General features: G+C 43.7%; 1 protein-coding gene and 1 long non-coding RNA gene across 3 annotated transcripts in view; one reads left to right on the top strand and one right to left on the bottom strand.

Moving 5' to 3' along the window:
* LOC115100029 overlaps positions 1–2,618 on the top strand; it is a 51,733-nt gene extending 49,115 nt beyond the window's left edge. Inside the window, exon 3 of the long non-coding RNA XR_003858949.1 lies at positions 2,496–2,618. This is a non-coding gene — a long non-coding RNA (uncharacterized LOC115100029). The remainder of the gene's footprint in view (positions 1–2,495) is intronic.
* Positions 1–24,223, bottom strand: part of COL24A1 (collagen type XXIV alpha 1 chain) — a 554,101-nt gene extending 529,878 nt beyond the window's left edge. Inside the window, exons 1-3 of one of the 2 annotated variants that reach the window (XM_029618163.1) lie at positions 23,737–24,223; positions 14,667–14,731; positions 634–2,009 (exon numbers count right to left, since the gene is read on the bottom strand). In XM_029618163.1, coding sequence (XP_029474023.1) covers positions 634–2,009; positions 14,667–14,731; positions 23,737–23,792 — 1,497 coding nt within the window. In that variant the 5' untranslated portion in view covers positions 23,793–24,223. Of the gene's footprint in view, positions 1–633; positions 2,010–14,666; positions 14,732–19,519; positions 19,654–23,736 lie in introns of those variants that run through there. The other variant, XM_029618164.1, reaches the window with a different exon arrangement.
* Positions 24,224–24,954: the final 731 nt, after the last annotated feature.

Here is a 24,954-nt window from a genome sequence, read left to right as displayed (position 1 = left end):
CAAAATATAATACCTTTAATGAAGCAGAAGCAACAGTAACTTTATCAGTGTTTCTAGATGTATAATACATGCAATAATTCTCAGCCTGTTTTCCCACTGAATGGATTACTTGTCTTGTCATCATGAATTCACCTAAGTGCTGCTTTGATGAGAGGATTATATCATTCTCATAACTAATTCATCTTTCTGCCATTTACTTCTTTCATGCATAACTCCTGACCTAAAAGCAAGCATTAACCCTGTTGTTTTACTAAAAAGTGGTCTCTATAATTTTGTAGTTTTAATGCCTGGCTGTATTTCAGTTTAGAAAGCGAGACATCTGGTCTGTCTACAGCTTTACCACTTTAGCAAAAAACTGAGAATCTCTATGCTTTGCCATAAAAAAATAAAAAGTTAATATATATATATACATACATACATACATATACAAACACACACACGCATATTATATGGCATTTGTGCCAAAGTTAGATTGTGGGAAGAAACATGTCTTATAACAATCAAATATGTTTTCTGTATCATGTATATGTTTCTGTCACAGCTCTGGCATGCTCTATTGAGTTCATGCCAAAGTCTTCTGTTAAAATGTGTGGTGCACCAGTATATTAAAAATATGTAATAAAAGCAACTTACGGGAGGTCCAGTTTCCCCTTTCAGTCCTCTTAGATACTCCATTTCAAACATTTTGTCAAAATACTCGTAATCATAGGCATAGTTTTCCATCTCAATCTCATAGCTATTCTCAGTGTTGGAAGTAGCATCACTATGTAACATGCTGTCCTGCCACGGATCAAGTTGATTGTGTAGAGATTGGTCAACGACAGCTGCCATGTAAAGTGTTCTGTTCAAGCTCGGTTGCACCTCTGTCAATTCCTTTGAATGGTGCTCAGGCTTGCTGCGTAGCATGCTGCTGATTTTGACTCTATTCTGTTTCACGGGTGGACTCGGGGGAGTTGTCTTGTCATATGGAGGGGAACCATCAATCCTAACTTCACCTTCAGCAGCATTATCGGAAAGATTCTGCTGAAGGTTTTTTTGGCCATTATTCCTCTTCTTGCTAGAATCCTGCTTGGGCACTAAGGGAGGATACTGCTGCGGTACTACTGTTTTACTTCTAACCTTGTTGTTCTGATTTTCAACACTTGAAAGCTCCAGTAGAGTGGCATTTCTCTTGGAATCGGGCATGGTGGGAGGAGACGACTGAACTTGCTTTTTCAGAGTATGAACTGGCAAAGTCCTGTTAGTAAGTGAGTTTAATTCATAGCTTGCCTTGGATGGTCTAGGTTTGGACTGTGTTCCTTGCGGAGATATTTTATTCAGTAAAAAAGCTGGAGGCACTAGAGTTGGTCTGGGTGATGTGTGAGGAAGTGCTGTCAGAGATCGGTATGTGTCAGCTTGGTGACATTGTTTTTTCACATATTTACAATAGTTTGCAGAGGCTTCCGCAGAGGGAATAATATCCAACTGACATATTACCCCTTCAAAGTGAACAGAATGCAAGTTCATCCTTCCTAAGGTAAACACACCATCAGCATCAAAGGTCTCTACTTTAGAAAGGATCTCTTTGCTGAAGTGCTTCCTCCCACACTCAGCAGACATGGAGACTGTTTTGTCTCTAACGTTAATAGCAAACGAGTGCCAGTGTTCATCGTGTACGCTGTAATCAAAATATACAGACTGCTTCCCTCCAACGTACACCACTACCTTTCTCGGTAGTAACTGAACACCAAACTGTAGCCTGCTTTTTCTGCTTCTAATGCTGAAAAGAAAAGCATTGTTCACTCGGTATGAACGTAGTCCAATCAATATGGTGAACTGCTGCCCCAGACTTGATGGTAGAACTCTAGCCGTGGGGGACTCAATGTATACATCTTTTGTTAAAATGACTCCTGACATTGTTGAGAAAACCCTCTGGGGTAACGGAGTAGGTGACCACGGCGCTGAAGTCACTGCTGACGAAGTGCTTGCTTCTCTGCCTCCAAGGCCTAACTGATGAAGAACATCTATGCCTGCAGAACAAAATAATAAAAAAAGGATACCTGTAATTTGCTTTATTTCATTCTCATGATAAGCATTGCTCTGAACATACAACAAAAGGTGTAGATGTCTGCATTACATTTCAAGTCACAGAATACACTGATGCAAACTGCAGGATAATTCCTTTTAGACAAGTTATACATAAATAAATGAGTTGTTGATAAGGTAAAGCAAGAGGATGCAGATGGGCAGCTGACTCGCTGGATGCAATCATTCTTGCACAATTTGAAAACCTGCTAAGGAAGGAGGAGTTTAACAATTTGCATAACAAATACTCTGCTTGTCTGGGCCTTCCAGCCTCTAAAAATTCAAAAGTTCACAGCTAGTCTGGACATAGTATTGAAATTACTGCAAAATACAGCAGTATGACTGCTATTAGGGCACTAATCAGGTCTCTTCTTCACTCGTACCCTCCAGGGTAAGAGGATAAAATTTAAAATCCTTTGTTTTATTTTTAGGTCATTACACCAGGGAGGCCCTAACTATGACAGACCTGACCATTATGATCCTGATTGGGTCCTTTGATCATAGCAGTTATTGGTCATAGGGAGAGTAAGTTTCAGTAGTGTGTATCACTCAACACATGCACGTAAGTAGGTGCGTCTAAAGTTGTGCCTCTATTTTATAAACTGTGTGGCCAGCACCACATATTTTAATTGTTAAATCATTTTAACGTGTGTATAATAACCCTCAATTTATACACTAAGACAGGTATTTTATAAAGTTGGTCGATGTATGCTCATATGCCACTTATGAAAATACTTGTATGTGTACTTCCAAGCACAAGCTCGCTGAGATCTCTACCAGTTGACCCAGACCGTCAACCGTTCACCCACACCTTCCACCACTTCACCCAGAGCCCACACCAAAAAAATGCAAACTGAAGAGAAATCAAGTCATGAATGTTAAATTTGATTAGCAGGTATAAAAAGCATGCACATATGCTTGATGATGGATGCGTGTATTCTGGTTATAAAATGTGTAAATGTGATATACTTTCAAAGCATGTCCTGCAGCCCTCTTGAAAACACCTTCTTTGTATGCAGATACTTTTCTGTGCCCTAGCAAGAGTAATCTTGTACAGAGACTACTTTCACATATATATGCAGATTTTACATGCACAATCCCCACCAAAGTCTTCGCTAATTACCTCTTCAATGTAGCTAGTTTGACGTTAAACTGGTATCTACAAGGTAGAAAAGATTTGCATATTATACCCCAGCCCTCTCAAACAAAGCTGGTAGAATTTTGAAAGGAATTGAATTATTTGAGCTTTCACAAAAAATGCACGAAAGCGGCTATTAACTGCATCCTTTTATGTCTTTTATTAATTGTCTTTTTTCTCCAGCTGTCTAGAGGGTGGCTTCAGAAGAGATGCCAAGAGTTTTGTTGAGCAGATGGTGGATTGGATTGGATTGAAGGGAGGGAGAAGGGTTAATGTGAGAATGTTTTTAATGTTGGGGTCTATGTATATTGTAATTCATGCTTGATGATGGAATTTTGTTTTATAAATAATATTTTTGTATTTATACATTGGTTGATATGGAACTCACCCTGACCTTTAAAAGTAGGAGAATAATAAAATCTACATAAATGTATAAAATACTGGAGAGGTCAAAAGTTTTCATGTTGATTCAAATCATTTTGGCCTGAAGTTTTACATTTCCGCTTGATTCAAAGGTCAGTCAAGATTCAATGTCCACACCCACTTTCCCAACTCACCCATGAAATTATATCTTGATTAAATATAGCACTAAATATGCTAAAAAAAAAAAATGCACAGCAAGTGGCCCAATGGCTCCATGCAGAAGACCTGGACTTGATTCCCACACCAGCCCAGATTGCAGAGGCGGGATGCAGCTGAGATGGGGTTCACAGCCCTGGACAGGGAGGGGTATCAGCCATCATGCAATAGTGACACCTAGTGGACAAACTCAGGGCACATGCCTACCAGAAGGAACCACAGCCTGTTGCCTGTCACTGCAATGGCTGGGTTCATTTGAGAGGGTGGGGGAAGGATGCAAGGTATCTGCATACACAGAGTTTGAAAATTGGGATGTTATGCATCCCAATTTACATTAGCAGGTTATGTTATGCATCCCAATGTACATTAGCAGCACACCATCTACATTTTAACCTTTTTAAAAAGGAAGGAACAAGTGTAGCTCTAATATATGCTCATAAACACCCCTCAGAATGCCCATTTTTCAGGGCTGTTTCTTTCAGTAGGAAGATAAGGTAGTCATCTAAGGCAATGGTCCCCAACCCTGTCCTGGAGGCCCACCAGCCAGTCGGGTTTTCAGGATATCCGCAATGAATATGCATGAGAGAAAATTTGCATGTTATGGAGGCAGTGCATGCAAATTTTCTCTCATGCATATTCATTGCGGATGTCCTGAAAACCCGACTGGCTGGTGAGCCCCCAGGACAGGGTTGGGGACCACTGATCTAAGGCACCAGAATTCTAGGGGGCAGCAAAAACCCAGAAGCTTCCAGGTGACAATTATACACATTTAAGACATCACCAGACATAAGGGAATGGATGCTGGGTAGACGTAGGTGGGTGGAGAAAGAGAGGAAGCTTGGTGGGTGAGGAAATAATGGAAAGAGGTTGCTGGGCAAGTGAGGGAGGGGTAGACAGAGAGGCTCTGAGCAGGTAGGGTGTGGAGAGAGAGAAGATGCTGGGCAATGCAAATAGGAGTCAATGAGATGGGGTGATGCTGGTGTGCTGAGCCCCCATCTTTCAGGCTCCTGTCCTCTTACTTTGGCGTTCCACAATGTTCTATACTCTCACCCACTCTTTTCAAATTTATGTTTGTCACCACTTGCCTCGTTGATCCAAAGTCTCAGTTATAGTTCTTATTTCTCTGTTGATGACATACAGATAGTTGCCAGTATAGACTGTAAATCCTCTGTCATTAATTGAGTTTAATGACTGCCTGACAAAGGTTTCTAAATGGCTTCATTCTTTCAAACGTTATGTTAACCCTACTAAATCCAAGAGGCCTATGGTTTTCTGGAGATACAGATTTGATGAACCTTCCCTCCCAACTGCTAGCTGGCTCACCCATCCAGCTGAAAGAAGAGGCCTCTACTTCTTTAGGAGTCAGGCTAGACTCAGCACTCAGCTTTGAGAGAGTCATGTTTCAAATTTGCTTAATTGTTCATACTAATTCCTTCGACTGATTCAAAGACGCAAATCATTTCTAGAATTGCAGGATCTCAAGTCTCTTACTGTATATTTCCTCATTTTAAGTCATCTTGATTATTGCAATTCCCTATATCACAAACTCGTTTCAAATTGGATCCATAAACTTCACATAATCCAGAATACTGCAGCCAAGTTCATCTTTGGGCAAAAGAGAAACAATCACGTCACTCCCCTCTTACAAGACTCACACTACACTGGTTGCCTGTTTCATATTAAATGCAATTTAAAATAAACTGTTTTACATTCAAAGCTCCCTGCTGGGGAACACTGCCTTCCTTTGCACAGCTTTTAGCTCTTCGTCAAACCTCGGGCTTGCTGCCTTCCTCTCAAGCTGAGATACTAAGACTACCCTCCCCAAAAGATATTCATCTTGAATATATTCATGAAACAAGTTTTTCTTACTTAGCACCCTGGCTCTGGCATACTTTGCCAATATCTGAGAGCCAAAAAGGATTTTAGAAAATTCAGAAAAGAATTAAAGACCTGTTGTCCAGAGTTTTTGATACCATATAGCCAGATGTCTTCACTGTTCAGCTGTAATGTGGTCACTCAATCTCAGACTTTTGATATATACTTAGCTATTTTAGGAATAATCTTAATGAGCATTTTATTTTTTTTATGTCTATTAGTTTTGTGTCTGCTTTTTATTATATTCGTTTTTGTCATTTATCATATTTAAGTTTGTTTTTATTTATTGTATAATTTTAGTGTTGTGATTTAATTAGAATTTAGGTGTTTCATTTATGTAATTTATATTTTTATGTTTGATGTTTTTAAATTGTATATGGTCTTAATTTCAAAGAAAGGCGATTCACTAACTCAAATAAACTAAACTGAGTAGAGAATAAGGAGGCTGCTGGGGTGGGGGAGGGAGAGGAGAGACATGCTGGACAGGGGAACAAAGGGAGAGGGATGCAGGACTTGGCAAAGTCTGAGAGGAGAGTGAGAGGCAGATGCTGAATGGGGCAAGAGCTGCCCGCCAACAGGCAGGTGGTTAAGGGAGAGGGTGCAAGACTGAAGGTCTGCCTAGGGCACGTAATACCCTGCACCCGTCCTGCTCTTTTGTAGGACATCAAGTTTGTGCCCATTACAAAAGTATGCCTGGACATTCAGGCCACTAAATCCACTTACCCACACCCAGGTTACCCCCATAGTGCTGTCAGTTAAAACATAAAAACACACTGAAATTTATTCCTTAGTTTTGTGACATTTCTCATTGGAAAAAGAAAAGAAAAAACTTTATTTTAGCACGTACACTAAAACGATTTCAAGTGCTCTAAACTGAATTAGACACACTAACAGGGGAAAAAAAGCTAAATAAAGAAGAGCAAATAAAAAAGATAAAGATGAAGGTTTTTCTTCTTGTCGTTTTATTATTTTTTCACTGTGCCCCCCTAATGTATGGTTTGGGCGCAGCCCCGGGTGGAGGACCTGAGTGACGGGACAGTCACTTTCAGATAATGTGAGAGGAGCTGGCGCTCTTCTTTTCCTGATCGGTAGACTTGGGGCAAGTTCAAATGCCCATCTGGCACTCAAGAGTGTCTTCGTTTCCTCCGTTCAGGCTGATTTGGTTACCGTATAAGCACACCTGGAGGGAGAAGAGTAAAAAATGGGATTCTCGTTCCTGACAAAATTCCATGCGGTTGGGTGGGCTCCCCCTTTCCTTCCTGCTAGCTCTTGCCAAACAAGCCCTGCATGGCAACATCGCCCCCCCCCCCTATGACCTCACTGACCTCTGGAGCCTAGGACAGGGAAGCACGGATTAGGGATTGGGAAGGAGGGAGTAGAGGCGATGACTTTGATCGAACATGGGGAAAGAATTTGACGGCGTTCTTAGGAAATCAGCTCAGGGTTGTCTATGCTCTGAACAACAGAAAATGTATTTGTGCCACATAGAATTTTATTGCAGACCCTTTCAGTGCTGTTCTTTTGCATCAGAGGGGCGTAAGGACATATTTGTCAGTCTGCTTGGGAGAGGGATGACACGCGTGGTCTTTGTAAAATACAGGCAGGTTTTTTTTTAGCTGTCGCTTGCAGTATGATTTAGTTATAGCGCGAGACCCGAATGATCCTGCTACTGCACTGAAGCAAAATTTGGAATACTCCCTATCGGTCCTGAAAGTTGTCAGATTTCAGCAGAAGGAAATGGAGCACAAGCAGCTTCTTCACAGAGGTCCAAGCTCAGGCGACATCAAACTGCATACAGGAGTGGATGCAGCAGGACCCCCTCCCAGCTTTTTCCTTGTAAACTCAGAATCCCAAGATGAAGGGGGTAGGTGCTAGGTCGAGTGCTCCCTCATTTTTCCCAGTCCACATAAATTGTCTGAGCGACAAAGAAGACAGGAGGCGGATGCAGAAGCATCGGATCCTAATTAGCAATCAAACCTGATAAGTGCAGCCGCGCCGGGCTTCCTCATGCCTCTGCTATCAAGGTTTGAATGGGACCCAGCAGGCCTTGCATACATTTTGAGAAAGACAGCAAGGACGGGCACCGTTCCATCACCAGCAGGCGTGTGCTGCTGGCAGACCTGGCAGAGGTCAGGATTTGCTCACCCCGAGATTAGCCTGGAGGGGTGGTGGAGGTGGTAAATCCCCTCCACGTTCTGTGCTACACCTGACAGTGCTAGGCAATCACTGGGTACTCGCTCATGAACCCACCTGCAGGAAAGGTGAATCAATGCTTACACAGCAATTCTGGATCCTACTGTTGTCCACAGTCAGAGGCATTTAGCAGACTTTTCAATATTTCTCTCACTTAAGCGGCTAAGACGGATAACTGATTATGCTTCTAAAATTTAACTGGATAATATAGGGACGTTCCAGGGAGGAATTAAAAATTGGCTAAGTTAGCATTACTTAACTTAAACCAGCTAAGTCATCTGGACTTGTGTGGCCAGAGAACCTGCCACTTAACTGGATCTCTTAATGGTCCTGCTAAGGGAAAAATAAATAAATAAGAGGGCTTCCTGGCCAAATTCCCACCCCCCCCCTACAAATGTCTTAAAAACCCCTGCTGTGGGAGGAGCCCCCAAGCCCCTCCAAATGTAAGCAGTAATGAAATTACGGGCACAGGCCCTCCCAGCCCCGGTAAACAGTTAAAGCGAGGCATCCTCACTAGGCCCCAGCCAGTACCTCAAGGTGGCCCCCTTTTTATGGCCCAGGATTGCAGTATACCGCGGTCCAGGACTGGACAGTTACACTGACAGATTACGCTTCCAGCTCTACTGCCCAGAGAAATTTTGGAAAGGCCCAGGATCACTGCAATCCTGGGCCATAAAAAGAGGCCAGCCTGAGGTACTGGAGGGTGGCGAAGACACCTTTTTCTTTTTAACTATTTACTGGGAAGGGAAGCACTGGAGGGCCAGTGCAGAGAATGTCATTACATTTGGAGGGGGGCCTTGGCCAGCAGGAGATTTTAGATATTTGTGGTGGGGGTTGGGGGGGGGGGAATTAGGCCGCAAGACCCCCAGTTAAATATTTTTTTTCCCCCCACAGGGATATCCGGTTAAGTGGCAAATTATTTGGCCATGCAAGGATAGGTCCCTTTAAAACCTGACCGGCCATTTTGAAAAGTTGGCCAGTTAGGTTTAAAGTCATCTGGCTAAAGGCAGCAGGATAACCTTAGGCTGGTGCATGCTTAATAGCCAGGACACATTACCCGGCTAACGGTAGCGGGATAACTCATCTGCTCGCCAGCTTACTGACTATGGGCTTCTGTGATGTACATCAGAAAATACCAGCGAACCGCTTCCTCTTGCTGCTAGAGTCTCCCTCCCCCTCCCCCTTCCACTCTGCAGTGTCTCCGCACATGTGTGCCCCTGGTCCTCCTTTACGGGGACCCCACATGTTTCCTCCTGTGCCCTTCTTCCTTTCCTTTCTCGCTCGTTTTTCCCCTCTTCTTTTGTAGTCTGCCCAACACTGGAAGAAGGAAATCTCCTGGCAGTAAAGATTTACATCGGAACTATAAAGGCAAATTCTGGCACAAAAAAACAGTGAGGAACTCCATTACTACACCCTGAAGCGAAGAACAAAGAACTGAAAAGAATGACACATTTACAATTTACTAAGGAAAAAATACAATTTATGACACTTCCTGCCCCTAATAATGCTGAACAGATAGATTTTTTTTTTTTTTTTAAATCTGGAAGTCCAGCTCAGCTGGAACCAGGGCTGGGATCTGGCTTCATTCACAATTACCTGGGAATTCCCCCCCCCCCCCCCGCACCGCCCATTTTATACCCACATCTCAGGGAACACTCCAGATGTGACTGAGAGACTGCAGAATTCTAAAAGGAAATCTCCAGGTATCGCTCTGCTGCTGCTGAAGGCCCGAAAGACAAAATCACCTGGGCCCACACTGCCTGAAAGGAGGGGGGTCCCATTGGCCGCATAGATGGGAAGGAGGAAAGCAGAGCCTTGTCATGCCGTGCGGACAGAAAGAAGGGAGAAAGAGTCCTTTTGGCCTGTTCGGTGGAAGGAGGAGGAGGAAGAGCAGCAGTGGGGGCCCGCACAGTTGGAAGAAGCAGGAATCCAATTGGCCATGCAAGCCAAAGGAGGAGGTTCCTGCCATTGATGAGTTTGGGGCCGGGAGAGAGAATGCACATGCATGAGTGTGTGTGTGTGTGCTTGGGAGAAAGAGAGAAGTGAGAGTATGGGTAAGCATGGAGTGGGCGAGTGTGCATGTGTGTGTGGGAGAATGAGAGAAATGAATGTGAGTGAACATGACAATGAGTATAAGAGTGAACATGTGAATATGATAAGTGTTTGTGTATGAGAGGAGAAAGTTTGTGTGCATGTCACCCCACTTCCACCCTTCCCTTTCCCATTCCTGCTAATCCAATTTCAGAGTAACTGGAAATCAAAAGTTCCCAGGTATGTATATCTACCTCCAACCAAAAACATAGCTAATCTGGTCTTTCCAGTGAAAGCCCTGGGTTTGGGAGCCATGCACCAGGATTCCTTCCAGAAGCTTGCAATTCTGAATTCTGAATCTGGCCACCCTTAAGCAATGATCTTGACTAACTCCCTCCCAGGAAGCTGTGAATGCTGCCTCCGTGGGATCAGAAAACCCAACCCAGGGATCAAATTGGGATCTTCCGTAAGGCAGTGCACAGCACTTGGTTTCTGAGCTACCAAGCCAGTCCATGAGCTTGCTAGGCGTAACAAGGGAAGCAGCCAGAACCACATCTGAGAACTGCAATCCCGGCAGACAGAGACAGAAAGAAGGGGCAGTTTAGGACATTTCTTATGGAAAAGAGGATAGAGAATGGGGTGGGAGGGTTAACCCAGAGAGAGAGAGAGAGATTGACTTTTGATGGTGTTTTAAGGGGAACATAGTGTGTAGCATCAATTTTGAAAAAACTATTTTGTCTGTTTATATAACAAGGTTTGGCACAGTTTTTTTTTTAATGTATGTATTTAAAATACAATGTTAAGTACAACGATGACCAACTAATATATGGATAGTCTTTGTACATATTTTAAGATTTGTAATATGTAGTTATTTGAATATATACATACACACAATAACCCTAAGGTAAAACATCACTCATGCACCATCTTAAAGATACTTACATAACATCATTACTTTATTCGAATAACTACATATTATACAAATCTTAAAATATGTATACATGCACACACCCACAGAATATCTTCAGATATCTGGTTAAGGAGCAAGTTGTCTAACCACACAAGGCTAGATAACTTTGAAACCTAACTGGTTATATTTAAACATAGTAAACTTTAAACAAGTATATTCAGCAGGACAACATCCGGGACAATTTATCCAGCTAACTTCAGCCAGATAACTTGACCACTTGCCAGCTTACTAAATATGTCCACTGTAGTGTTTAGATTTTATTTTTTGCACTGTATTGTAAATTATGTTTAATGTCATCTTTTATTGTACGTCATGAATGTCGCATGATTTCATATGAAGGTCGACATGTAAATAACTGATTTGTACTGGAAAGGTGGTATAACAAATACATTAAACTCACTGCTCTGACTACCTTCATTCCTTGCCCAAAATGTTTGCTAAGTCAGTTTTCTCTGCATCGTTTTGAAAACAGCACATCTTTTGCCCAAGGATTTTATTTCTGCAACGAAAATATAACTCTAGGAAAAAAAAAAAAAACCTATGCAAGAAAAGAAAGTGCAGAAAGCATCGAGAGTGTCAATTATAGCCTTTTACTCCCACTCTCCCAAATCATTTCAGAAGTGATCCAAATCGATTCCCCCGTCTTTAAAATAAAAAAACATTGTATTATTCTCCAGGCCAGTCGCACCCTGCTGCTTTCCAAAAGGTGTAGAGAGAGAACATTCTAATAGCTCTCTCTGCCTGCATAATTAAATAAGGACCCTAAGGGGGAGAGCATTTCCTGGAACTGCAGTTTAGGTCACAAACAAACAAGAAATTCCTGACCCCCAGAGCACTTACTACAATTATACTCCATTAAGTAAAGAAAAAAAAAAAAGTTAACTAAATGTTTTGCTCCTTTTAAACAATGAGACTGCAGACTGCCAGAGGACACACATGCCATATCGCAGCAGGTAACATTAGCAAAACACATACAAATTTCACTTCTGCAAAAGAGCTGCATAAATGGCCAAAAATCTGTGGATATCATGGGCATAGTGTCCATAGTGCACAGGCACCACCAACTAAAATGGGGCGTGCCGTGCACCTCCGACTTGGAAAGCTATTGCGTCTTCTCTGGCTCTCCGCCCAGCAAATAACTGCTGTTATCCACCAATATGCCCTCTAAGCCGCACACGTGCACGGGAAACATTTGGCACACACGCAAGCAGGCATACAGCTCTAAGCTGCGCATGTGCGCAACTTTTCCTGGGCTGTGGTGCCCATCTCGCCTCGGCCCAAAGTGAAGAGAATGCTGGTGGAGCCATGGCAGAACCCATCCCATCACGGCCCGAAGCGAAGAAGAGCTGGCGGGACCATAGCGGTGCCCATCTGCTATGGCCCAAAGTGAAGAGGCTAGTGGGGCTGTGGCAGAGCCCATCCTGCCATGGCCTCAAGTGAAGAGAAGGTCGTGTGTCTGTGTCTGTACGAAAGCCTGTAAGTGCAAGAGCTTGTGTGCAGGTCTGCGTGAGATCCTGTGTACACGTATGTGTGCAAGCCTGTGGGTGTGTGTATATGTCTATATGAGAAGCTGTAAGTGTGAGAGCTTGTGTGCAGGTCTGCGTAAGATCCTGTGTACACGTATGTGTGCAAGCCTGTGGGTGTGTGTACATGTCTATATGAGAAGCTGTAAGTGTGAGAGCTTGTGTGCAGGTCTGCGTGAGATCCTGTGTACACGTATGTGTGCGTACATGTCTATATGAGAAGCTGTGTGTGTGAGAGCTTGTGTGCATGCATGTGTCTGAGAGCTTATGTGCCTGTATGTGTATATTGTGTGTCACACACAGGCACATGTATACACACACAATAGATGCGTGAGAAAGAGAGAGCCTGTTTGAAAGCATTGGCATGTGAAAGAGAGGGCAGATAGTTTATGTGGCCCTACCTCCCCTAATGCACGATGATCTCAGGGTGACCAGAAATCAAAAGATCCAGATATGAAGAGCAGGAGATATTTTAATCCTTAGAAGTTAACTATTGGGTGTAGTTTGATGTTTCTATTGTTTTTAAATATATATAATATTAGAACACGTTTTAATTGGTTGATTTATTCAGAGGTTTTGAAATATTGTATTGGTGTTTGATAAATTAGAACAAATTTATGAAATATTTTTTAAATTATTGGATGTTTGCTGTTTTGACATTTATTCTTTTTATTAGCATTGTTTTAATATTATGAATGGTGTTTTATAATCTCCAATTTTAGCACTTAATGTTTAGAGAGGAATGATGATTTGTTTCTGTTTTTCCATTGTTGCACTGCATAACACAGTTGGGCTTGTGGTTTCCAGTTCAGTTTTTGTTGGCATGTTTCTATTCTGTATTTGGTGAGGGGTCTGTCTGTATTTTAAAGGTCCAGTTCTTGTGTAACTAATTCTTGCTATAAAAACAGTGGTACTTATTGCTGGCTTTTATGGCATTATGGTTCTCTCTTCCTCATTTCTATTTGGAACAGAAGTTTGCTCTTTATTAATTTCACGTACATACAGAAAGCAGTTTTGAATGTTCTTGCAGAAAATATTTTTTTCATTGACATGTTTTATTGTAACTGCTGTTAGTAGATTCAGTGATTATTTAGCTATTGCTCCCGCTAAGGATTGGGTTGCTATGAGCATAGATTTGATGGGCTTTTTGCATCAAAGAAAGTAGTGCTCACAGGGTAATGTAGGAGGGTGTACTATGTTTTAGAGCACATAGAAGCAACCATTTTTTTTTTTGATGCACCACCAACTTCAGCAGTCACCTTACGTCCCTGGTGGATAAAGCTTGGGAGGGATTCAGTTCTGTCTTGCAGAGGTGTACTCCAGTGCGCAACTGTCTGCACACCTCTGGGTTTCACACAATAAGAGTCCACAAAGCACCAAGCTAGATATGAAATGCTATGCAAAACAAAATTATTACTACAATAAGACACATTTGCTTCACATTATTTCCTACGTCCTCTCTCTCCTTATTTCTCAAAGTCACATGCCAGTGGAATGAGAGAAGATCCAAAGTGGTGAAGAGGGATGTGCATGCGTTGATCATTCGTTTTCAAGGTTCATGCATATTTAGTACACGCGTACCTTTTCCATTGTACAAGCACAGACACCTACAGGTGTAGTGCTAAACGAATGACCAACAAATGCACAGCCCTAGTAGCTAAGGATATTTCTTTAGTCATACATCTAAAGCATACCACAGAAGGGCCTGCAGCATGGTTAGACATCAGCTGGCGTTCAGGGTTCTTGGCTTCTCTGTAGAATCTCTCCCTGCCACACCAGACTTCCATAGCACATTTCTTTCACTGCCTTTCCACCCAAAAACAAAAAAAAAATATTAAAAATTAACTGGCTCCAATTACAAAAAGAGGCTCGCTCTACTTTCACTTTTCCATTCCAGGATGAGATGGCAGACTAAGCGTTCATTATAAGTGCTGGTAACGCTGGTGAGCCACAAGGAGTGTGAAGGTAATTAAATTACAGCTTGCCACTCTCCAAGACGCCCACGAACAACAACATTACAATCAGAGCCTTTTCCCCTGCACAACACTTCTCTTTTATAGGGGGACGCTTAAAAATGTAAGCAATTTCGCGGACAGAAGATATGAGTCATTTTTAAAAGGTCATCGTTCCCATCACTGTGGTTCCAAGCCGGGGTGGCATTTTCTGTAATGGGTTTCTGGAAAAACTGGGGCGGGGAGTTTAAGGTCAGTGCTAGAATAAGTAATTAACAGTAAAAATTCAGGAAAGCAAAATTAGGCAAACATTCTAGAATCAAAAAGATTACATCTCCCACCTTGTCCTCGTGTCTGTACAGCACCAGCAGATGTGCATATTGCAAAGAGAAGAAGGAGGGTTCTCCTAGTAGAAAAAAAAAAAAAAACACAGAAAAAATGTGAAAAAGTGTCAGCTCTATAGACTTCATCTAAATAAAATGCAAAAACATCTCCTGCACTAAGTACATGGCATAAACTAATATGTCTTGTAAGTCTGACTAAGCATTAATAATATTTAATCAATGCTGTGTAAGATAATATCTTTATTACTGGTCCTATGAAGTATATCACAACCTATAAACACTCCCAATTTTCTACAGTACTAATTCGGCTACCCAGATTCTGCACTGCAAGTGGTTCTAATAATGCTGGTCCACCGTGAGCAGGAGTGGTAGGAGGTCATGCCAAATGCAAGGTCAGTGCCTCCAGGAATCTGCAGCTTCTACACAATCAGGCTCCTCTGGCCAGGAAGGGCTGAGAAGGATGTCTGCCTTATTACACCAACAGCACAGCACAGCAGAAATCGCAGCCAGGAAGCAATATTTTTCACTCAGCTTCCGAGTAAGTTCTGGCCTAAAATGTTACACTTCTTCCTTTTCCGCCACCCCCACCCCTCTCACCACATACACACACACACACCCACCCATCCAGTCAGCAGCTGAGTGCAAAAAAAATTATTTTTAGAAAAAATAAACTAGAAATTTAAACAAAATAAAAAAAAAAAGTTACATCAGAGAGTCAGCAGGAGTTTTAGAACAACGATCCGCTTCCTTGAGTGGTTCCGTGGATTAATGCTCAGCAGATGATGTGCCTAACATAAAAAGTCAAAGGCCTATGACTAAAAGGAAACTTACAAAGATTTTCAGGCTATGAAGCAGCAGCGTATGCTGCTGAATAGTGGAAAAGTTGACAGCACAGTTCGGTTGTTGCATACAGCATGTGCTGAGCGTGCAAGCACTCGTGGGCTTTATTCTGCAAAATGCCAAAAAGTGCACATAGGTATCCCCAAGGGTTCAATTAATGTTAGTGAACCATGAGCATGAAGTGCCAGCCACATAAGCATCAAGGGAAGCCAAAGAAAGCACGATAGGTCCAGTAATGTGCCACTTAGCATCCAGGCACTTCCCATTTGTGTTTCAGAGACAGCTGAACTTCCTAATCTAAGTTCTTCAGTTATACTGATATAATATGGCATATTTTATCCAAGCAGGGTTGCAATATACTTTACAAGTTTTTGGTAGTATAGAAACCTCTGGGGTAGATGGGCTGGAAGCACATTTCTGGCACCTAGACAGCATGTAAACTTCCAAAGAAGGAAGAGAGAATGAACAATGTTATTATTGTTAATGCTACCCAACTAATGGTTGGATAAACCGTGGCAGGGGAGAATAAAGGCGAACTGGCCAAAGTCACACAGCATCATATATGCGGGGGAGTCTTAAATTCAGGTCCTGGGACCTCTCCTGATTCATACGTCAGTGCTCCAACTACTAAAGCATCCTGCCTCCAAATACTTAAGAGTCTGTAATATGTTCCTGCTTGCATATTCCTGGATTTCTAGGCATACTTGGGAACGCGCCAAGGTTGACCTGGAGGGTCTGGTGTTTGAACTTGCACTCCGGGTCTCCGAGAGTTCTCAGGTTCTCCAGGACCCAGGCACTTAATGAAAAAGGCATGAGGACATGGCAGGATTGTACACATGCACTGCCTCAGCTCTAATCCTCTCAGTGCCCGCAGCACCACTGACTCATCTGCTGGGGAGAGCTAGTATCTTCATCCACAGTTCTTTTACAGGTGTGCAAACTACCATGGTGGTATGGGAGGGAAGGGAAAGGGTTGGGAGTCAGAAGGATGGAGAAGGACAGAGGGCATGGAAGAGAGAGAGAGAGGGGGGGGGGGGGAAGGTGAGATGCACAACAGAGAACAAGGGAGAGAGAGGACAGTGCCATCAGGGATGAAGAGAACAGTTTTTGGGAGAGCAGAGGGCAGAGAAGAAAAAGGTGGGGAAGGCACAGGGAGAGAAAGCAGGCCCCTACGCAAAGGATACAAGAAAAGGAACACAAGTAGCCCTGAATTTGGTAAGAGAAGATGCAGGCAAGAAGGGGGGAGCTGGTGGTGAGGGAAGGCATGTACGAAAAAAAAAGAAAAGAGGAAAAATGTGGAAGAGAGAGAAGTGGAACATTAACATTTTCTAGAACACATAATCGTTTCTGAAATGACGGCACAGGCATTTATACAACTTTTCAGCAGGCTGATGTATTATGCCTTGATGGCAAAGTCTGGGGCTATCGTCTACCTGCAAAAAGTGAAGAAATTCCCTCTGTCCCTTCCTTGCACATGTCACATCCAAATCTCAGGGCAAGTAAACCCCAAACGTTACTAGGTATGCTCGTAACCAAAAATAGAAAAATGTACAGTAGTTATAGAAAGTCTACACCCCCTTCCCCAAATGTTCACCTTCTGACCTACAAGTAAAATGCATTAAACCAATACTTGTTCTTGTGTGCACACATCCTACCCCACAACTATCAGAAATCCTTAGAAAATGAAATAGAAATAAAAATATAGAAAAGCTTGATTGGATAAGTGTCCATCCCCTTCTACTTCTGTAGAATCCTAAATACTTAACCAATCACCTTCAAAAGCACCCACCAAGTGAATTGGCCCCAGCTACTCCACTTGTATTAAATTGAACCAATTCACCTGGTGACAGGATAAATTCAGCAGTTCCAGTTGGTTCTCTATGTTGGACTGTGCATTTCAAAGCAAAGACTCAATCATGAGCACCAAGGACTCCATGAGAATAACCTGTGGAAAGGCAGAGATCTGGGGATGGGTATTACAAGAACTGCAAAGTCCTTGACTATCCCTTACAGTCAGGATGATTATTAGGAAGTGGAAGGGATACGGCATTGCAAAGACCCTGCCTAGATCAAGCAAAAAGGAGACTGATCAGGAAGGCAACCAAGAGGCCAACGGCAACTCTGAAAGAGCTACAGGCTTGTCAAACCATGCATGTGACAATATCCCAAGCATTCCACAAACCTGGCCTGTACGGTAGGTGGTCTGACCACACTAAAACAGAACTTTTTGGCCTGAATTCAAAGTGTTACGTTCGGCACAAACCCCACACAGCACATCACCTAGAGAACCCCATCCCTACTGTGAAACGTGGTGGTGGCGGCAGCATCATGTTATAGGGACGTTTCCCATCGGCAGGGACTAGGGCACTCTTCGGGACAGAAGGGCCGATGAATGGAGAAAAGTACAGAAAAAGTCCCTGAGGAAAACCTTCTGCAAGAAAGGTGAAGCTGGAACTAAAGTTCGCTTTCCAGCACGAAAATGACCTGAAACACACAGCCAGAGCTGCACAGGACGTGCTCAGGAACAAAAAGGTTAATGACCTGGAGTGGTCCTGACTTCATCCAATGGAAGATCTGTGGCATGACCTACTGTCCAGCAACACTCCCCAAGGATCCTGACAGAGCTTGAACAGTTTTGTAAGGACGAATGGTCTAATATAGGTTAATCCAGGTGTGCAAAGACTCATAGCTGTAAATACTGCCAAAAGGTGCTTCCACCAGGTATTGACTCAGAGGGGTGGAGACTCATCCAGTTGTTGGATTTCAATTTTGTTTTTTGGATACGTACATGTTTTGCCCCAAACAAAACAACATTTTTGGCCCTGAAAGGTGTGAAGCATGCTGTGTTGAGTGGAAAATTTCCTTATTTAAATGCACAGAAGCCTGACACACTGACACAACAAAATGTAAAACATGTCCAAGGGACATTCAATAGCTGCTGTACATATTCTAAATAACCCTAAAAGAGTAATGTACTTCTAAAATCTACTGAAATATTAAAGTTTATGATCACTGAAGAATAAGTTTGCATAGATTTTTAAACTGAATTGGCAAATAATCCTTGCTTTGCATAAACAAAGCAAGATGGGCAATCCATTTGCTAATGATTCTCAAACCCTAGAACAAGGTTCCAGGGGAAAAAGGTTTTTAACTATCTTTTTATAAAACGTAAGCACATCATCACACCCCAGGAGGCATTTCTCTAATCAAATTAAATCAACTGGTTAAGGTTTCCCCCCCCCCCCCCCCCCCCATAACCCACACTGGTATATGCACAGTAACCCCTTGCACAAGCAAAAAGCAGTTGTATTATTTTCCCCTCCACCCTTTTCTAAAATAAAAAAAGAGAGACTAACATGATACAGCACCTCCAAAAGTAATAGCCTTATATGCTGGGACCCATATCAGAGGGTAGCCACTGACATGTCTGCCCTAGAAGACAACTTGCCCCACCATGCTCATGTCATCATAGTCTTGTCCTGTAAACACTCATATACTGAAACTCACTGGTCCTAGCCCAGGTTCACTTCTGCTAGAATACCCATTTCATACTGCCTGCATTGGCATGCTCTGCTTTCAGCCATATGAAGTCACTCTGTTCCTACAAATGTTTTGGGTTAAGTGCCTTTATTGCCCTTAACTTACATGTCAGCATGAATAAAGGGGAGATGGCATATTCAGAGCTCTAAGTTTCTTCTTAAAACCCACGTGGTCAAGGAGCAGAAGAATGGCAAGTTTTCAGCCCGAGGTCCACTTTAAATGTGCAAACTAGCACTTCACTTAAACAAAAATCAATCAGAAATAAAAGCTTTTAAACAAAACGAGTCCCAAGCACCATGCGATTCGCTGCTCTTTTCTCAGGTACAGCTGTGTGGCAAATACATGAACAGTTTAATCCTTGTTCTGCTTTTGCTTGTGGCTTAAATCAGCAAGGATCTTGGACAAGGTCCACATAACATAAAATCAATAAGCACCAGGGGCTCCGGGTCTTAGCAGTTTTGTGTACTCACGGAAGAAACATGCTCTTCAGATTTAACCCCAGCAGTTACTAATTCCTTGGGGAAACCAAGTCAAACTCTCCTCCACCAAACACATCCTCTTTGGCTTTCCAGGCGACTCTGCTCGCTTCCACATCCAGCCTCTCTCTCACACACACACACACACACACACAAGCAGCCTGCAGACTGCTTCTTACATTTCTCTAAACACCTGTGTGAAATACTGGTGGAGCTCTGAGCCCGCCTTCTTCCCGGAACTCCGCCCCAAGGATCCATGAACACTGTAGAGATCAGGCCTCTCTGCCAAGCTTATTCACGACACAGCTCCTCCGGGGGGCTGTTCTGATCAATGAATATTTAAAAGGTTAGTGCACACGGTGTGTTCACCCTTTCACACCACGTCTTACGCGCCAGTGTAGCACAAAACTGTCAAAAAGTCTGAGCACAGCCAAATGTCCAGGAATTCTCTGTAATTTTGATTAGAGGCAGTAAATGAATATCAATTTGGGGTTTGCCCTCTGTACATGTGCATATAGTTAAAAAAAAAAAAAGGTGAAATTACAAGACATTACATCATCGTTATAGGATGCTGACTTGCAAGAAGGGATATGGTAGCCGTGTATGTACTTACAACCCTACAGACAAACAAATACTTGAACAAAAGGGACTTTGGTGCGTCCATATTCACTTACAGTGTTGACGCATGTACAGTAAAGATTGCTGATGAAACGTGATGCAGGAGGCAGGTATATCCTTCCACATCAGGGAGAAAGCAAGGTAAAAACAAGCATTTGCTCACCAGCATAGATAAACTAAAGGCGTTAAGATCTAAATTAGTAAAGGCACAATAGAAATATCCCGCATCCAGGATCAGCATCATCTCTCAGCATTGGGAATGCCTGGAACAATTCCCTCTGCAATGAAATGCACGGAAAACCCACCAGTGATAACCCAAGAGCAATTTACCAAACTAAGGGCTCGTTGTCCTAAGGGGTTTTTTTCCCCATTCTGTACCTGTGGGGCGAGCGTTTAGTACATATGGCCCTAAGAATGCCGCCCACTCTGCTAAGGAGATCTGGCAATCTGAAGCCCTGCTCTCTTCATTTTGTTGCCACCTTCTTCAACATACGTGTATGAGCTAAACTTTTTACATCTGATGCAATCGTGGTTGAATAAAGCGACAGCCTGAGTTCAGTGGAGCATGTCCCTTTCCCATTTCAAATCTATGACCAATGACTTTATTAAGACAGGCTAGAAGAATTTCTCCTTGAAAGTGTGTTTTCTATAATGCATTCATTGGGGGCCTCTCACAGCAAAAAAAAAAAAAAAAAAGGAGGGGGAATACTGTAACAGCATCTCTAGTTAAAATGCCAAAGAATTCAAGTATGTTCCTGCATCCTTCAATTGCCTTTTCTTACTCTGAAATGTTTGCTGCTTCTGCATACATCTCATCTTGTTTGAAGGTATATATATACATGTATATACACACATGCACTTTTTTTTTTCCTAAAAAGGAGCTCATCAGATATGTGTGGACACTGTTAAAGCATTTCCCATTGCTCTACACACGTGGGAACAGTAAAATCTATCCTTTTGCCAAAACTAGTAGGGGAGGAGAGTTTAAAGTAGCACACAGTCTAATAAAGAAGAAATAAAACATGGGTCTATACGGCAGCTGTTACAGCAGCCTGTAAAAAAAAATGACCAGTGCATGGTGGCCTCCGCTTCCATATATCAGGTGGTTAACGTGGGGCTAGGTCTCTCTCCTCCCTGGGCCTCAGGAGAGGAAGGCGCGTGAACCTGCAGATTCCCCCTCCCCAGATCGCAGGAGCTGAGGGTGAAGAAGCCAGAGGCCAGGAGATGCCCTATTCAGGCTCAAGGAACAGAATGGGAACAGGTCTGGGATTTCCTTCCAAATCACCCGGAAAGGGTGGGCTGGAGATGCTCTCACGGGTTCCAGGGGCAGACAAGCGTGAGCGCGCGCGCGCACACACACAACGCGAGTGAGCTCTAAGAAGATTAAGTAAGAAACATCCTCAGAAAAAAAAAAAAAAAATCACTAAAATCTAAAGTCTACTAAAACTGCCATGTGAAATTTCCTGTTGCATTTGTACCGAATGTCTCTGAGATTCAAATCCGAAGATTTCACATTGCCAAAGAGAACAACCATTTTTTTGGACTCGGTAACACCCCGCCCCCTCTCCCGAAATGATATTTGTTCTGCTGAATTTCCTTTCCCTTCTTCTGTGCCAGCGCAGCCCTGAAGCGAGGGAGCCCTAAATACAGCGTCCCTCACAAGAGACCTCCCCACCCCCTCCATGTCTGTTATGATTTCCCCGTGCATTCTACACATGCCCGGCTTGGAGTCTCTTACTTTGGGGGGGGGGGGGCGTGATTGAGTCCAGATGAGAAAAGAAAACGGAGCGATTTAAAGAGGGGGGGGGCTGTCTGAATGTGCTCTCGCATGTGTCGACGCGGCAGCATGAAAGGCCGGGGGTCGGCGAGCTACTCGGCAGTCCTGTTTGTAAATTCCCGGTGGGGGGCGCTGAGCAACGAGGAACTCATTGCACCACTCTCCTGTCCTACTTAGAAATCCAGCTTAAAAAAAAGAAAAGGGGGGGGGGGGCGAGGTGGTAAAAATACAACAGGCGGAAACTCTAGTAAGCTCTTCCCGTCCGTGTTCGGAAAGCCACACAGAAATAGCTCTCAAAGACTTTGAGTGTCAAAAACCAGCAGCCTTTTTATTTTTATTTTTTTCAAAAAAGGAACATAATACTTTTGAGTTGTAATGCATGGTTCCAATAAAAGTGCACTCGGGATCGTTAACGAGTTGCAAAGAGAATGTACTTATTCTACCATTCCAGCGAAACTGCAAAGTCAGCAGATCGCGCCAGAAATATGTGCACTTGTAATCACAGCCGAGCAGCAGAAACGGTCTGCCCGTACTTGAGGTGGTTAATCAGTCGTTTTAATTTCAGTTCAAATTAGGACAAATGCTTTGGTAGGCAGTTGTTCAAACATAGGAGTCTCTCTACGCGTTAGCACCGATTCTACAGCTGATCAAGCCTAGCCAAAAAAAAAAAAAAGTCCCCCCCCCCCCTTTAACACTCATACGATCCTCTTTAGACGTTACTGTACTTAAAAAGAGGCTGTGAAAGCAGATTTCAGGGTTGTTGGGGGCTTTTTTTTTCAGTCCTGCTCGTGAACTCATCTACGTGCAAGAGATTTCGGGATCTGGTGGCTGAAATCCTCCTCCTCCTCGTCCTCCCTTGCACACTTGCCAAAGCTCACACAAAGTCGCCAGGGAGATTCTCCCTCTCAGCTCCTCACTGCGACAGCTCTACACCCTTCCCCCACTACAGGTTGGGATAGCAAAAGGTATCGAAAGGACGCTGGGGGTTTTTTGTTTTTTTTTTTTACAAAAGAAACCCAGAGGCACCGAGACCCTGTCTCTAAAGCTAGGCGCTACGGTAACGCCAGGGGCTCTGCCCTCCGTGCGGGAATCGAAGACCATTTCCCCCCACCCACCGTGACATTAGTTTTCTTACAGTTCCCCCACCCAAACTCATGTTTATAAATCACCACAGTCGAAAACCAATGCGACTGCCCCGGCTTTCAGCCTCCTCCTGCACAGATCAAGCGCGGTCCCGGGTTAACATTAAATGGTCTTCACGCTCGCGCCCCTATCGCGGGCTGCACTAACGGGCCGTCGGGTAAAGTACGCGACCGGTCAGAAGGGGGGGGGGGGGGGGGGGGGGGGGAGCAAGCTGCTCTGCAGAAATGAACGGGCTGTGTGCCCCGGGGGCTGGAACAGCGCCGGGGAAAGGAGCCTCGCGCGCACAAAGCCCTGATTACTCGCCGGAGACGGAGCAACGTCAAGCCCGGGAGCTCCGTAACACATAAGCAAATACCGTAATGCACTGGGAATCCCGCCGTGCTTTTAGTCCCCACCACTGGACAAACTGCCAGCCAACTTTTCCTCCTCCCGCACGATTGTTTGAACGTAAAAGCTGCCTGATCGAGCCGCTGGCAGACTACATTTCGGTTAACACATCTCTTGCAGAGGGGGGAAGAGAAAGGCATGCCTGATTCCAGCACAGTTTGCTCATGGCATTAACACTCGCAGAGTTAATGCCTGATGCAGGCAATGTTTGTGCTTTAAAAAAAAAACAAAAAACCTCTGCAGCCTTTGATTCGTCCTCTTTTTTTTTTGTTCTTGTTTTACTTACGGTTTTGCTGTGGGAGAGATGTTTCCACTCCTTGTCCTTTGGGCTCCTAAATGCATTTGTATGCATTTGTCCAAGCAGCGAAAATCTAACTGAAAACAGAAGCCAACTCGAAACACTGTCGATTCGGGTGCCGGTCCATGAAATCAAGCATCCAGGGTGTCTTCGGAGGGCTCTTGCAGCGCTAATCTCTTCCCCACATTGTGGCCGACGAGAGACAGTGCGATCAGGAAAAATAATTCCATCAATATGCAGAGGAGTTAAGCCGCTGTCTCTGCTGCCCCGGTGCTGCGGTTTACAAGCAGGGGCTGCACATCTGCGGCGCGCTCTGTATAGAAGCTATCATGTTTATCTATAGGCCTTGCCCCGGACTGAACTTCTGGCTCGGGAGTTGCGGGCCACCGAAGGTAATTTGTCACAACTTCAGGTTTATTTACATGTGCCTACAGCGCAGCATTCAGCGGCTCTCAGGAGGCTCTCACTCTGCTCCTACACTCGCTAAAACTCCCCATGCAGCTACTGAGCTATACCATTAGCACGAAAACTGCAGGGCGACGTGGACTGTACCATTACATTCTCACTGCATAAGTTACCGTGTACCACGTCTCCCCCTTTTCTAGTAAAACAGTTACATGGTCTCGTTTCATAACAGATTTATAATACTGTCAGGCATTAGCAGCACAACTTCTGAGCTTGAAATGTGCTGTTCCATGGTTTGAATTCAGTGCAATTCCATTTTACCATAGGGTCCTTACCTTCAATTTAAGTCATCTCTCAGGAGATTTCATCTGGCACCTTCTACAAGTTATCTTAACTTGCACAATCACTACAGATTTACATTATTTTTTTCAGGGAAAATGCGGTTACTGCAGGACCAGCAATTCCATTAGGTGAACTAGGCAGGCACCTACAGCACCAACCTTTAGAGGGGGGGGTGGGGGGGGTGAGGGACGCTAAATCACCAGCACAAGCCCCTGGCTAGCGGAGGCCTCACCAAACATTTTCTTTGGGCCATCAGGGGATCCTATTCCATTACTGACCCAGGAGAAGAGGGGAGAGGCTTGGTAGTGCCTTCCTACCAGCAGCTAAAGAAAATAAAGGAGAGGCCCACCAGGCCTGCCAGCAGAGCCCAATCCCACTAGCAGCTGAAGAAAAATAGTGAAAGAGAAGAGACCCATCGGAACCTATCCTGCTAGTGGCTGAAGAAAATAAGGGGAGAGG

Source organism: Rhinatrema bivittatum, chromosome 10 (genome assembly GCF_901001135.1).
Source record: "Rhinatrema bivittatum chromosome 10, aRhiBiv1.1, whole genome shotgun sequence".
Taxonomy (NCBI): Eukaryota; Metazoa; Chordata; class Amphibia; order Gymnophiona; family Rhinatrematidae; genus Rhinatrema; species Rhinatrema bivittatum.
The sequence above is the reverse complement of the archived record's forward strand: the minus strand, read 5'-3'. Positions and strand labels throughout refer to the sequence as shown.